This window comes from Bemisia tabaci, chromosome 7, assembly GCF_918797505.1.
Source record: "Bemisia tabaci chromosome 7, PGI_BMITA_v3".
NCBI classification, from domain to species: domain Eukaryota; kingdom Metazoa; phylum Arthropoda; class Insecta; order Hemiptera; family Aleyrodidae; genus Bemisia; species Bemisia tabaci.
This window is the reverse complement of record NC_092799.1, coordinates 3,869,391-3,884,804: the sequence shown is the minus strand read 5'-3', so window position 1 is coordinate 3,884,804 and position 15,414 is coordinate 3,869,391. Positions and strand designations below refer to the sequence as shown.

General features: G+C 38.3%; 1 protein-coding gene across 1 annotated transcript in view; it reads left to right on the top strand.

Moving 5' to 3' along the window:
• Baldspot (elongation of very long chain fatty acids protein baldspot) overlaps positions 1-7,196 on the top strand; it is a 94,589-nt gene extending 87,393 nt beyond the window's left edge. The window contains exon 2 of the mRNA XM_019043073.2: positions 1,594-7,196. Coding sequence (XP_018898618.2) covers positions 1,594-2,149 — 556 coding nt within the window. The 3' untranslated portion in view covers positions 2,150-7,196. The remainder of the gene's footprint in view (positions 1-1,593) is intronic.
• Positions 7,197-15,414: the final 8,218 nt, after the last annotated feature.

The following is a 15,414-nucleotide window of genomic DNA, read 5'->3' as shown; positions in this document are numbered from 1 at the left end:
GGGCACTGTGTCATTTCGATATCTAGACTTATTTCTACCAAACTGAACAATGTGCATTATGACATGAGTCCTGAGCCCCATAAGAATATATGCACAACAGGGCTCACGTCATAATGCACATAGTTCCGTTTGACAGAAATACGTCCATCTGTCATCGTCAAACAGAATTTATCGAGAATCTGCGGTCATGGGGTTTGCGCTTTTTATGATCCACCCGTTAGAAAACCAGTTCCTCTGGCACTTTGGCAAAGTAAACTGATTTTTCTCGGCGGGTAGGAAATATTTCTATAATCCTGCAGACTCGAAGTCTCCTCCGCAATCATCGGTTTTCTTTCGGTGATGATGTCGAATATCAAATAATGTACAAGACCATCAAGAATCGGATTTGCGTCAAGAGGTCTGACTCTGGGTTGTGATTGGTATTCCCGTGCATTACACACCACTTGCGTCTGCATCCGTAATTAGATCCGATCTCCGTCAATGATAAAACACAGCGCAGATCCTATTTCTCCACGTATGATCGTTCGTAAATAACATCATTTTTGCTCGTGATGATACGGATCTTGAAAAATCGGAAAATTCCGGAAGTTATCGGAGAATGAGAAGGCGCTGGAAAATATCAGCGGATGGGGCTCTTTGCATGTAGCAGGGATTCTCATGTCAAATTTTAATGCAGGTATCTCCACGCGACTTGCCTATCGAACTCGAGGATCCTCGCGTAGAGAAGTTTTGCGGGCTAATTACTGGAATTGATAGACAAAGCTATAGACAAGGAGACAAAAAGTATATGGAGGGATCCTATTGGTGAAAGCGGGTGGTTGCAATGGACAAAGGAGGTAGGTAATAGAGAACCAACGGCAAACGTCAAGAAGCCCTCTGGTTTAGCCCATCATTTTCCCCCTTAGTTTGTAAAAGCCACCAGCGGACTGATTATTGAAATTGATAGACAAAGCGATTGACAAAGAAGACACAAGCGATTTGGAGGGATTATATTGGTGGAAGAGGGTAGATGCAATAGACAAAGAAGGTAGGTAATAGACTACCTAACTGCAATCCACGAGAGACCCTACAGTTAGTCCATCATTTCAAACTTTAGTCTATTGGAACCAACTATTTCAAGCAACTGGAGCGCTCCATATTCCCTATGTCTTCTTTGTCTACAGCTTTGTCTATAACTTTCAACAATCAGCCCGCAGTTTCAACCAGTGGGATCGCTTCATACTTTTCGTGTCTTCTTTGTCTATCGCTTTGTCTATAACTTTCAACAATCAGCCCGCAGTTTCAACCAGTGGGATCGCTTCATACTTTTCGTGTCTTCTTTGTCTATCGCTTTGTCTATAACTTTCAACAATCAGCCCGCAGTTTCAACCAGTGGGATCGCTTCATACTTTTCGTGTCTTCTTTGTCTATCGCTTTGTCTATAAATTTCAACGATCAGCCCGCAGTTTCAACCAGTGGGATGGCTTCATACTCCTCGTGTCTTCTTTGTCTATCGCTTTGTCTATCAAGTCCAATAGTAACTAAATCGAAAATGTAAGAGCCTGGACTATGAACTGATGTCTAATTTGGCGTTCGGTTTGCTTTGTGTTTCAGCTTCATCGAGGCGGACCGGGTCTCGGGCTTCTGGTCGTGGATGTTCGCGCTGTCGAAGCTCCCGGAGCTGGGCGACACCGTGTTCATCGTCCTCCGGAAGCAGCCGCTCATCTTCCTCCACTGGTACCACCACATCACGGTGCTCCTCTACACGTGGTACGCCTACAAGGAGTACACCTCCTCGGCCCGGTGGTTCATCGTCATGAACTACTGCGTCCACTCCCTCATGTACTCGTACTACGCCCTCCGGGCCATGAAGCTCTCGCCGCCCAAGGCCATGGCCATGCTCATCACCTCCATGCAGCTCGCCCAGATGGTCATCGGCTGCTGGGTCAACTACACCTCCTACCAGTTCATCCAGCAGGGCCAGTCCTGCCAGGTCTCCAACCTCAACATCCAGCTCTCCTTCGCCATGTACTTCAGCTACTTCGTCCTCTTCGCCAGGTTCTTCTACAAGGCCTACATCAGCCCTCGCAGCTCCAAGAAGTTCGGCGAGAAGTCTCCGGCCGTCCCCGGCGGTTTCACTAGTAACGACAGTAAGGTCAAGGCTCACTAGTCCTCCCTTCCCCCGCCATTGACTGCGTTGAACTCTCTTCGCGGGTAGGTTGCCATTTCCCATCGCTAGCCTCAGAGACCAAGAGACCCTCCATTGGCCTCTCGGCGACAGGGGGAAACTTGCACTTTCGGGAATTCAACACTTCCTCATGGACGATTATGAGGCAGCGACAGTTGGACTACATTTTGCAATTTGCAACTATAAATTCTAGCCCGGTTTAAAAACAACGTATGCGCCACTAGTTTCCCTATGCACGTAATGTTTTTTCCAGAAGAGCCAGAATTTATAGTTCCAAATTGCAAAATGCAGTCCAGTTATCCTGGCTACTAGGCGGATGATGAGCTCTGGTTGACGTCATGAACCAAACAAGTTTAACAATCTTCGGTTTGTTTGCAAAACGATGTACTCAACACGTTGTTGAGCGTCCACCTACTAGGTAAGTCAGTAGTTGAATGTTGAAGTCCCGAAAGTGAAAGCTTTCACCGTTGTCAGGGTACTAATGGAGGGTTCTTGCCTTTGGGTAGTGTTGAAAGAGGTTATGTTATTGATCGCATTGATTTCGATCCGAACGATAGCATAACCTCCTCCAATTCCCGCATTAGGAATAAATCGATACCAATCGATTTGCAATCCAAAAGTTGTTGTGGTTGAGTTCGAAAATCGTCGTGAAGACCATTGGAAGACCTAGCTGCTGTATTACCGTGCTAAGGAAAAACGACGTATGAGCGCTCGATCGCTGCCAAATTTCCTTTGATGAAATGCGAATTTTCAAGAAATCTGTAAATCTTTTTCCCCCTAATGTTTCGGAAATTTTTGTCTGAATTCCTTCAAAAGCATCTGAATCTCACGGGAAATTATTTGCAAGATTCTTCAAAAATACATATTTTTTCGGAAGACATTTGGCAACGTATTGAGCGCTCATACGACGTTCTTCCTTACCCCGACAGTATGGCTTTTTACCTCTTTGAAAATCTTCTTTATCAATAACCGCTGTAAGCTCTGGTAGCTGGCCTGTTTCTTCTGTGAAGATTCAAAACTTAGGTTAGAGATCCAGAATGTAGCTTTTTTAAGTACCTACTGTCGTGACAATCCGAATACCCATGTTCAAAATTTTACAAAGACTCCCTGCGATCACCTGGATGGATTTTCTCAAGTGTTATAGGAATCATTTTTTTATGGATTATTAAGTTTTTTTTTAAAAAAAAAGCTTTTTCTATATCTTTACTTTTGAACAGCATTGTCGACTTTTCGGTGAACGCTTATTTTTCCGGTAAACAATCCACGGAAGAATGCGAATTATGTGTACAAATAAGCTACGCTGCTGTATGAAGTAATTTCTGCACCAATAATGCCAGGCCACGCTCCTGTAATCCATAAGATAAGACTCCTTCCTTCCGGTTATTTTTCTACGACAAATTTGATTTCATTCCCCGATGAGTGCGAAGGAATGAAACAAAATTTTAATTTAAGTGTTTATTTATTTGTCTATTTATAATCTCGTCGAGAAATTTAAAAAAAAAAGTATTGTCCGGAAAAATCACTGTTTATAATTTTCCTTTATTTTTTTTTCTTTTCTGAAAGTTATTGTTTGCTCTTTTGAAGAAAAATTGCGTTTGTTAATTTTGTTTCGCGCCTCGTTTCTCAATGAACTGTTAGGAAATTTTAAGGATCCGTGATTGTTCTGGCTGTTAACGCTTTTTTTTTCATTGAAAACAATGGTTGAGAAACTTTTTTTTTAATTGAGAAGAAATATTCTCTCCGCTTTCAAAAGGGAAGGTTTTTGTCCTGAAGAAGTTCCCTTGGTTTGAGGAAAAAGATTATTTGATTTAATGACAATGCCTCAACTTATTTCTCCTGTTCAAATGAGGTTTTTTCGATTTGAACAAAATTTGATGTGTCATTGATGACAAGCACATTTTTTGGAACCAATTAAACCTTCTTTGAACCTTGTAAAGACTCTCCATGTCAAAATATTCTTCCAACCGAAGATACTTCTTTAGAGCAAAAAGTTTTTATTCGGACGAAAGGGAATATTTTTTAAAATTGGTTAAGAAGGCGTGATTGGCACCGATGATTTCGACCAATACTGATGAGAAGTGTTCTCGTATCTAGTGGCGAGGCGTGATATTCGACTATCGATACTGTCCCATTTGAAGCTATGGTGAAGAATCGATCATTATGGTGTCCGTTGCAAACGCCTTGATAATCGATCTTTTTTCATAGGTTTGAATGGCGTACTAATCGAGCCATCGCCATTGCTTGCTTTGCGGAAACGTGCTTGACCGACTGATACCCAGTTTCAAGTGCCTCAGAATTTCCCTTTTGACGGAAAAGAAAGATTTTAGTTTTTACCTTTAACTCGCCGAGGCGCCGGAAAAATCCCGCGGAAAATCCAGGGGTTTTCCCGCGGCGCCCGCGAATGTGTCTGCTAGTCGTGACCCCTGATTTCGCTCAAGAATTTCGAGAATGAACCGTGATATGCTTTCTTCTCAACGAAAATTCACCTATTGTTAACTGTAGTTTTGATTTTTCTGTTAGATTGTACGTGTTCCATGTATCGCCCCTTTCGTAATTGTGATCCGCGGAAGTTTTTGACAGGAGTTTGTTCTATTAAAATGTATACGAATAATCGATATCTATAGAATCATCCAGAATCGATTATTTATATGGATTTTAATGGAAGAAAAACACTAACACAAAATTCCGAGAATCACCTCTGCCTTCCCTCTCTCTGTTCCACTGTTGCCAGATTCAAATCAGCATTATTTTCCATTGAACTCAATGTAAGACGTTCAGAGTTTTTCACATTACCTGGCAACACTGCTCTGTTCCCTGCGGCTTTGAGCCTCGCATAATCGGGAAGTGTTAAGGGGGAAGGCACACACCAATTCGCAAAAGATATCATTTTTGTCCAGCATCGAAAGATGAGAGAAGGTGACAAGATAGATTTGTATTTTGTAACTGTTTAATATCACTCCCAAAAAATGACACCTCCTCATGCTAATGGAAGTTAAATAATGATGGATTTTTTTTTTTTTTTTTTTTTCTGTGTCAAAGTAGGCCTGAGATTTTATTCCGGGAGAAAATAAACGAAAATAAAGAAATAATACTTAGCTAGTAAAGTGATAAATTTCACGACGAAACCCGCCCACGTTTGACCTTGGCCGCGACTAACAGGTCTTTCTCAACTGGATTTTTTTTCGAGTATCAGTACTGCCGTGCTGAGGAAAAACGCCGTGTGAGCCTTCAGGCGTTGCCAAATTTTCTCAGACAAATCACTAATTTTCAGGCAAATTTGTGAATATTTTTCTTCAAATTCCTCAGATAATTTTGTTTGTAATTTGATCCGAAGTGTCTGAAAATTTCAAGGAACAATATGCATAACTTTCCTAAAAAATAAACACTTTATCGGAGGAAATGTGGCAACTCTCGAATGTTTGTACGGCATTCTTCCTTAGCATGGCAGAGTAGAACAAGTTAACACTAAGTGAAACTCGTTAAAAATTATTTTGAGGAATTTTTCACCCAGCGTGAAATTTTAAATTCTCACACTCTCCAGGCAAAATATAAATTATGTAATTACATCTGCAATTTTAAACGAACGTAGTCTTATTTCATTGTAAGTCGCTCTTACTGCCCACATCTTTTATGTTTGCGGAAAATAAAGCGATCATTCCATGAGGCTCGTTTGGATTTTCTCGGCCTTCTCAAGGCAGGTCAAATGTGGGTCGTATCTATTGGGCATCATCAAGCCAATGCTTTCCTAGTTTGAAGAAACGCGTACCTACCGCTGGAAACTCCACGCCGTTACGCGTTGCTTCCGGAAAAGCCAATGATAATGGATCTCGTTCGCTTGATGACATCCAATTCTCACTCCTCGACTGTTTAAAAAAAATAGGTTAAAAAATCAGTGTAAGCTTTCCGTGTATTGTAAACTTTTTTCTATGTTTAATAATTTTATTTTTAGTATTTATTGTATGAGATGCACCCGATGTATCGAGCTATTTTCATAAAATGAGCGAAACTGAAAACGTAATTTTTGATTCGTGGATGAATTTTCATTTGAATCCTGATCGTGCCTGACCTGTGGTGTGTGCGCGTGTGTGTGAATGATGCATGAATGTGTTAATCTGTTAACCTCATTCCCCCTACCTTTTTTTTTGTCTATTTGTCTCGGCGTCCTCTGACTTACGTTCAAGTGACAAAGGCAACCAAAAGTGATAATATATTCGTAGATCATTTAATTTTTTTGTCTTTAAGATTTCCCTGACCGCTTCTCCTCGACCTGACGGACATCAATAAGCAAGCTGCAGTCTTGAAGATCCCGTTCTCTGAATTGACCACATTTTGCAATAAAGAAGTACTATTTCTAGCCCATCCATATAAATAAAGCACCTATTCATATAGAGAAACAATTGCACGTATGTTGTTTCCAAGATGAGCTAGAAATGGTGGTTCCTTATTTCAAAATGAAGCCCAAGTAATGCCTGTTTATTATAATACTGTTGCGCTTTTGGCTATCGGTTAATGGTATTTTAACTCTATTAATTCCGAAAATGTTAGTTCGAGGGTTCTTGTATGCACCTCATAAGCAGATGTGCCGTCGGGTTCTTTCAATCTAGTGAAACCACGTAAAAACTATTGTAAAAGCATATACTTAATTGGTTTTTTATAGTAATTTACAAAGACTCAAAGTCAAAAAAAATAGGAATAAAAAACTTGTAGAACGTATACCCACTGGTTTGTTTTTAATTAACCAATCGCAGTGTACGATTCTTTACTTTATGCCAGCGCGAGAAACTTACACAAAAACTAAGTATAAATATCCATGTTATTCATAATTCAAGGGTGACCTCTGTTAATATCCGCATTTAAGAAACTGTAAGTTGACCGCGCCCGTCAAGTCTTCTAGAATCTTGCGTTTTCTACGCTCCTTTCCGTAAACATTCAAATTTGTAATTCATCTTGTTTTTATTTCATTTTTTTAATTTATTTATTTATTTTTTTTTTTAATTTGAAGAGAATAAAGATCGTATTGTTTTTTAAATTAATACTCTTACTTATTTATCAGTATCATCATTCCCTTTTACCTTCCACCAAGTAGGATCACAGACAAACGGCGGCCGATGTTAATGTCGCAGGCAATCGGTAAAATCGTCGTCTCCTGGACGAAGGAACGTAACACCAATCCGAGGTTGCCAAATTGACTCCAACAATCAATTTATTTTACAAAAATGTAAGTGTGCAATTTTCATCCAAATTTGTCTGATTTTTGAATGAAATTGGAAGAAAATTCAGTGAAATTTTCAGTTAGAAATGCCCAAGATTTTTCCAGTTAAAGTTCAATTTACGAAGGGAAATTTGGCAACATTGAAATGTAGTTACGTTCCTTCGTGAGGAGAACGACGAAATGAGGCGTTTTATCAAATCCCTAGGCGGCGCACAGTGGATCGAGTCAATCAGAGAGGTCGGACGTGAAATTTTTGACAAAAGAAACTGCAAATTTTGATGTTAAGTTTGTCTCATTTTAAATGTTAAGGGGTGTTTCTAAGTGAACATTTCACGAGAAAACCAATGGAACCACTCTCAAAACCTCAAAGTTTTGTATGAACGGAGTTATGAGTTTTCAAAGTTTCCAAATTTTGTCCGACCTCTCCGATCGCTTCGATCCACTGTGCGGTGGGTGTAATGTTGACGGTCCGCTAAATTTTGTAAATTTATTTGCGAAGAGGTCACGAGTTTTCAATGTCTTGGGACAAATAACTCATCAAATCCACTAACTCTTGTTTCTTCATCTTCGACCGCCTTTTATAAATTTGAATGTAAAAATTTTGAAAAGCTCCGTATTTTATTATCTGCAGAGAATTGCAAGATGAATGTCCGTTCAGGAGCTAAAATCGTTAAAAATAATGTTGTATCATGCACATAATCACTGTGAGTTCTTCCTCACAAGAGCAATGAGTTATTTGGTCTAAAATTAAGAAAAGAATCAGAATTTTAATATTAGTAGGTAAAAGTATTTGACCAGTTGCGTGTGCATTCGACAACATGCTTGATTTTACTACTGTCCTGCTACATTAACGCGAACGTTAATTAATTGAATCAGCGGGATGGGAATGAAAATACCTACACAAACTCGGAAATATGAAAATGTCCAAGGGACTCAAGAAACTACGCTATAGGTAAAGTTGGATCAGGAAAAAGCTTTTTTGGCACCAAAGAACAATTATCTAATTTGAGATTTTTAAAGATTAAAGCTGACACACAGGTGCGCCATCTTCAATGGTTTTCATGAAAATTGGACATTTTGAATGAAATTTGGGCATTTTTAGTTTCCCGATTGGTGTATTTTCATGTTCTAAGATTCAACTGGTACCCTGCCGTGTACGGAAGAACGCCGTATGAACATTCGAGAGTTGCCTAATTTCCCTCGATAAAACATGTATTTTTGACGCAATTTAAGATTACGATTCCTTAAAATTTTCAGATATTTTGGATTGAGTTGCGTACAAAATTATCTGAAAAATTGGAAGGTAGATTTATAAATTGACCAGGAAATTCGCGTTTTATCCAAGGAAATTTGGCAACGCATGGAGGTTCATACGGCGTTTTTCCTTTGCACAGCAGTACCCACGTTGCAAATTTAAGTACGTTTTTCTTTACTTTATAGTCGAAACAAATCGTCTCTACCAATTTAACGCCCCGAGGGCACCGTTCCAGAATTTTCCCTCCAACCGTCACGATTTCCCTTCAGTTGAACCATGAGATTCCAAATTCCGCTGTACTTTTACCTGACCAAGAAAAAGTTAACCGTGGCCTTAGCGAATTGGATTGAATTTAGACATTTTTCTGGCTCATCCGTAAAAGCACCAATGTAACTAGGAAAACTGATGGTACATACGTTGTCTCTAAACCGAGCCAGAAATTGTAGTTCCTAATTGCAAAATGTGGTTCAAATCTAGTTATAAAACCAGGTCCTGTTTGAAATTCAAACCGGGGTGGTCACCAAGATTGCCAAGTCATTCGACAATGTCTTCTTTTATGAAATGGCAAAGTTGGTTGGAAAGGTTTTATCGTGGAACGATATCAATCACCTTCCATATTTCGATTGCGGCGTTTCGAAATCTCCTGTCAAAAAAAAAAAAAAAAAAATAAACCCAATACAAGACTACCCATTTCATCTCATACAATCTTCAATACCATCCCTTTATATCCTACAGAATACTAACATAAATCCCTAGATCTACTATTACGCTTCTCCCCTCTCATCCCAGGTATAACTAAAATTACTTTCCATTTTTTCAGCTCCCCTCCAAGGGCCGCATTATCCCTTGGATATTGAGCCTGAAAAACAACTTAAAAAAAAAATCTCCTGTTACGTTGCATTTTTGTCTGTTTTTTTTTTTTCATGGAGAACGAAGAATTTACCTCATTCCCTGAAACCCTCAAGGAACATTCTTCTTGTGGAAAAGAAAAATCACACAAGTATTTAAGGAACGATACCTATTAAATAGTTTTTTGCTGGAAAAATGAAGGTGACATGCAGGATGTCTGCAACACCGCGAAGCCAACCTTGATAAGTGATTTGGGAATAATTTTACCGTCAAACAGTAATATCATCCCTGGCCTAGCATCTAATTTCAATGTATTGAATAATTTATTAAAACATAAATTGTTTTATTCCGTGCATTGAATAAAATGATATTATAGGACTAGTTACTTCATTCCATTACTTAAAAGATTAAACATAGTAGGTACGTTAAAACAATGTATTAATTAATTACATATTTCAGAAGTCAAGCACCTAAGTAGGCACTGAAAATGAATAAATTCAATTAATAGTTTCATAAGTAAATGAAAATATTTATTTTTGATTCATGAGCATTCCGGAACTTGGATATTGATAGTGAAATTGGACCGCGTTCAGCAGAAAGGAACCAAGCCACATTAGCTATTGCCAAATTTAACTAGGCAATTTAATGTTTTACACGAAAACTTTTGTGCGGATTTTTGTGCAAATTTCAGTGAGTTTTCTGCATAATTTGAAAGCTAATTCCTTAAAATTTACAAAGGAATCCGCACTAACGTTCTCTTGTAAAGAATTAATTTGCCCAGTTAAATTTGGCAATAGCTGATGTGGCTTGGTTCCTTTCCGCTAAACGCGATCCTATTACCAAACCATGATCTCAGTTGCAGTGTTCATAAACTTCCGCGTAATTTTATTTTCTCAAGGGAAATACCTCCTCAATGTTAAACATTTCTGCGCGATATTTTCAAAGGAAGTTGTCGAGAGAACAATTTAAAAAATCAAACTAAATTTCATGCGCCAACAATGAATACAGACCCTTCTTTCGGAAAGAAAATGTGACAGGAGATTTGCAACGTCACAAACCGAGGTACGTGTTTTGATAGTCTTTCCACCATCTAAACATGTCTGAAACATGTTAATGACGAGGTATATCCGCGGTAAATCAATCTGCAATGAATGAAAGAGAAAACAAATGAATTTCCGAATACCGATTTTAAGGGGGAAACAATTTCTCCACCACCTGGCAACTCCACTTGTCGAACATAGAAATCACTCACCAGACAACTTTTCCGGTCGGAGGAAAAGACTAGGAGGGAAGGGAGAAAAACAAGTTTTCTTTTCCCCTAATTTTGTCGCTCACCTACAGAATCTAGTTATGCCGTCTGAGAGATTGTTCAATACTTGCATGATCTGACAGGCACTCTAATCAACTACCTATTCACTCACGATATTGATACGTAAAAATTAAAAAGGGGGGAAAATGAAGAAGAAATGACCCTCCAAACGAAGTATGGATTAAACTCTTAGAAAGCGTGTTTTTTCATCAACATTTTATGCAAAACAGTTTTTTGTGAAAAAACGTCGAAAACTATCTCATGCCCAAGAAACGCAGGCCACAAAAGACTACGATAAGAGAGTCGTTGTCGAAAAACTTACTCAGTCCTAGTATCCGTATTCAATAACGTTTAGCATGATTTTTGAACCTCATTAGAGGAAAAAGTGACTTGATTCAAGCAGAAATATGCTCAAATTTACCGCCGACAAGATTTCCTTATGAATCAATAAAGAAAATAATGCGTGTGTAAAAAAGAAAAGATGCGTGAATAAAAAGAAAAATCACTTACATCAAGCAGAAACCCGCTTTCATTCAGCGATTTTATTCTTGATTCAAAATAATATCTTCTTGACGGCATACTCAAGAATGTGTCTGCCTAAATCAAGTCCTTTTTTTCTCTAATGAAATTAAAAAATTAGGCTAAACGTTATTAAATATGGATAGGTACTAGGACTAAGTAAGTTTTTGGACTTTCGCTCTCTTTTTGTGCCGTAGTATCTTGATTTATTTTGCGAAGAAAGGTCCGTACTTTTTAAGGATGCCTGCCATTCTTTATATGTTGGAGCGCCTTCAATTTCGTATGATACAGTGCAATACCTCTGGCGTGAAATAGTTGCTTGAGGCGCCGTGGCACGCCGCGGTGCGGCGGGCGAGCGGTCAGCGCCTACAAACCTAAGTGGATACTTCCAGCATTGCGCAATGCGTGAAGTATCCCCTTAGGTTTGTAGGCGCGAGTGCGCGTTTCCACTGGCAGCACATCGAACCGCTCCGCTCTGTGTTACGCTCTAATATTTAAAATCGCGGAGTCATTTCAACTCATTATTTTGAAATGTTTACACACTCTGTATGGATTATTCTCATTATAATTGATGAAAAAAAATATGCATTGTAGGAAAATATAATGCGTGTTTTATAAATATTAAGGTGGCTCCGTGTCAACTTTAATAATTTCCAAAGCATATTAGTTTTTTCTTTTATATATTGTGGTTTTAATGTGCTGCAGCGTGGTGTACGCGCAACCAAACGCTCAAAATTGGACGTATTTGACTCTAAATGATCGACGTGCGAATGGATTAAAACCAAAGATCGCGCGCTTCTTTGTTTTTCCCTCTTTTATTCATTTTTGAATAGATTCTTTCAACACAACTATGGCTCATTAAGATTCATATTGATGCCATCGCTTCGAAAAGGTTTTATAAATATTTGCCACGAATTAAAAATGTAAATGTTTTTTTAATAAAGCAATATTTTCATTTATTAAAGGACTTATAGGACTTAGGACTTATATTTAAGGATTTACTCTGGTTATCCAGCAGGGACGGAGGGGGGACGGGACTAAAAACGCAGGATTAGCCCTTCTTGGCTATTTGAAGTAGTAGAAAAAAAGGGGGAGAAAAAAAGAAGAAAAAAAGGTATACATGCGGTATATTGTACATCGAAAATTTTAAGGATAGATATAAAACCAAATATTCACCTATGACAATTTATAAATATGAATCAAAAGAAGAAAGTAACATTTCATTCAAAAAATGATTCACCAAAACAACACGTCTTTCTCTCTTAATTTTATCATCACGATATATAATTTTACGTTCGGACTAAAATATAGATAACGCTTGGACCAAGTCACTGTTGCTTTTTTTACGCGTGGACGTAAACTACTGGACAAAACAGGTGCGCGGACAAAAAATGGCTGATGAAATGTCCTGAAACCAAAAAATCATTACCATGAAACAACGCCAAGTGAGGTATCAATTTCATGTGTTTTTTTGGTCGCAGAATCCAAATTTTAAGCAAAAAACTAACTTTTTCATACGAAGAATCCCCCAGCCCCAATTCAAGAAGGCAGCCAAAACTGCCGCAGCAGGGGTGAGCAAAGTATTAGCATGAAACAACGCCAATTGAGGTATCCTTTGCTATGTTTTTCAAGAATCCAAATTTTAAGTCAAAGACCGACATTTCATGCAAAGAATGTTCCAAATCCAAGGTGGTAGCTGAAAACCAGGTTCAGGCAACACATGCTCTCTGGATCTCTACTGGGTAAGTGTGCTGAAGGTTCCCATGCAATTCAGGTGATCTTTTCAATCTTAGCTGTTAGTTGCGCTCTTAGGCCCTAAATTGCATGAACACGTTAAAGACTGGAAGAACTAAGTAAAGCATCGTGAAATACATATTACCAACACTCCCTCTAAATCATTAAAAATCCATGTCATAATAAGACACGTGGACCAAGGATTGAAATTCATGTAGATGGAAATAACAGTTTGGGATATTGGTCAGAGCAAAGTTTTGAGTTTCTCCGCAGCAAATTTTTGAAGCACTGGGAACGCTACAAGTGCCATACTGCAAACCGTTTGTAGGTACCTTCATTTTTGTCCAATTTTTGTTTTTCTTCGCCTCCAGACCTTCCCGCTAAGACTGAAAATTTGTGGCGCGGTATATTTTAATTTGCACATAAAGTTAGTTCGTCAAGAAAAGTTTTTCAAGAATTCCCCTTTAAAAGACCACAAAATACAACTTTCTATTGGTAACAATTTTAATTACAGGACCAAAATGTTTTCCAACATGTATTATATGTTGTTTTAAATTCGCCTTCAACTGTGTCCGCAGCAATTGTTGCTACAAATATGTTGTGCGTGCTGATCTCAGTTAATTACATACTTGACTCTCTGAAGGCGTTTTATGTGCGAAACTAGAGCACCCTGTTGGAGAACATCAGAAGTGATTTTGAATGAATCGCTCAACCTTTTGTACAAGACTTAATAGTTGAAAACACTAATTGCTCGGCATTTTCCTCTTTTTTAGACTAGGCTTCTCGAAGACTTGTTTCATTCCTGCTGCTTGGTTGTTGTGGAATTTGACATTTTGAGTCGTGTCTGCCATCCACGGAGACTCAAATGATGTGGTATCTTGATCAACAAGATGAGTGTACTTCGTTCGCCCACTCTGGCCAAAGTTCTTGACCTAAAAAATAAAGACAAAAAATTGACCAAATAGAAAAACCCATTCAATTTTCTACATCGAAAATAATCGTTATAATCTCTTTCAGTAGTTGATTTTCGAACTTGTGAGAATTGCTTTTCACGAAACATTTTGAAAAGAAAACAAGCAACGTTTATTTCCAGTTCAAACCATCTTTAGGGGCCTTTAGACTTGTTTCATTCCTGCAGCTTGGTTGTTGTGGAATTTGACATTTTGAGTCGTGTCTGCCATCCACGGAGACTCAAATGATGTGGTATCTTGATCAACAAGATGAGTGTAGGTACTTCGCTCGCCCACTTCGGCCAAAGTTCTTGACCTAAAAAATAAAGACAAAAAATTGACCAAATAGAAAAACGAGATAATGCGTTTCAGTTAGACAGATTTTAATAATTCAAATTTAAGGTGCTGAAGGCACGAAAAAAGGGGACAAATAATAAAATGACAAAAATTACATCACCCAAGAAAATAGGATGTTTTCCCAGAATCCAGAGATACAAAACAAGATCTTCCTCGAAGTCTTTACGAAGCACAAATAACAATGCTGCAAAAAGATGGTTATTAGCACACAAGAGAAATACATCTTTAATTTTCCTTTATGGAAATAAAATGAAAAATCTTTAAATATTGAAAACAGTTCTTCAATAGACTTCCATATATTGCGTTGAAGGCGCTTAAATAATGACAGAGCTCAACAAAAGGCTCGATTCAAATTAATAGGTATAATACTTATTGAAATAAATTGATAAATGAAAGTCTAAAAATGACTTCATGATACTGTGCAATGCAAAGCATATGAAAACAAAGTGTTCCTGGAAAAGAAAGGAATTAATTAGAACGAACCCTGACAAGAGCTGAGAGTTCCCACCGGCCGAGGCATCCGGGATTGCCCAAGTTGACTCTAGCTCTGTACTTAGCTGGCGAACTGTGTCTCTAAAACGAAAAATAAGATGCTCGAGAAGCGAGGCTTTTGATAAGGGCGATAAAGCGCTATTAAAATTAATGACTGAAGTTGAAAGAGATTAAAGATTGTAACTTAGATTGTGCTTTGACTGAAAATGATCAAGTTTGTAAAAAGATGGAAAAAATACGAAAAATAGAATAGGGATCGTGAATATCACAAAAAGTCGTACCGCAAACCGTTTGTGGGTACATTTTTGTCCAATTTTTGTTTTTCTTGGCTTCCAGACCTTCCCGCTAAGACTGAAAATTTGTGGCGCGGTATATTTTAATTTGCATATAAAGTTAGTTCATCATGAAAAGTTTTTCGAGAATTCCCCATTAAAAGGCCACAAAATACAACTTACTATTGGTAACAATTTTAATTACAGAACCAAAATGTTTTCCAACGTGTATCACAGGTTGTTTTAAATTCGCCTTCAACTGTGTCCGCAGCAATTGTTGCTACGAATATGTTGTGCG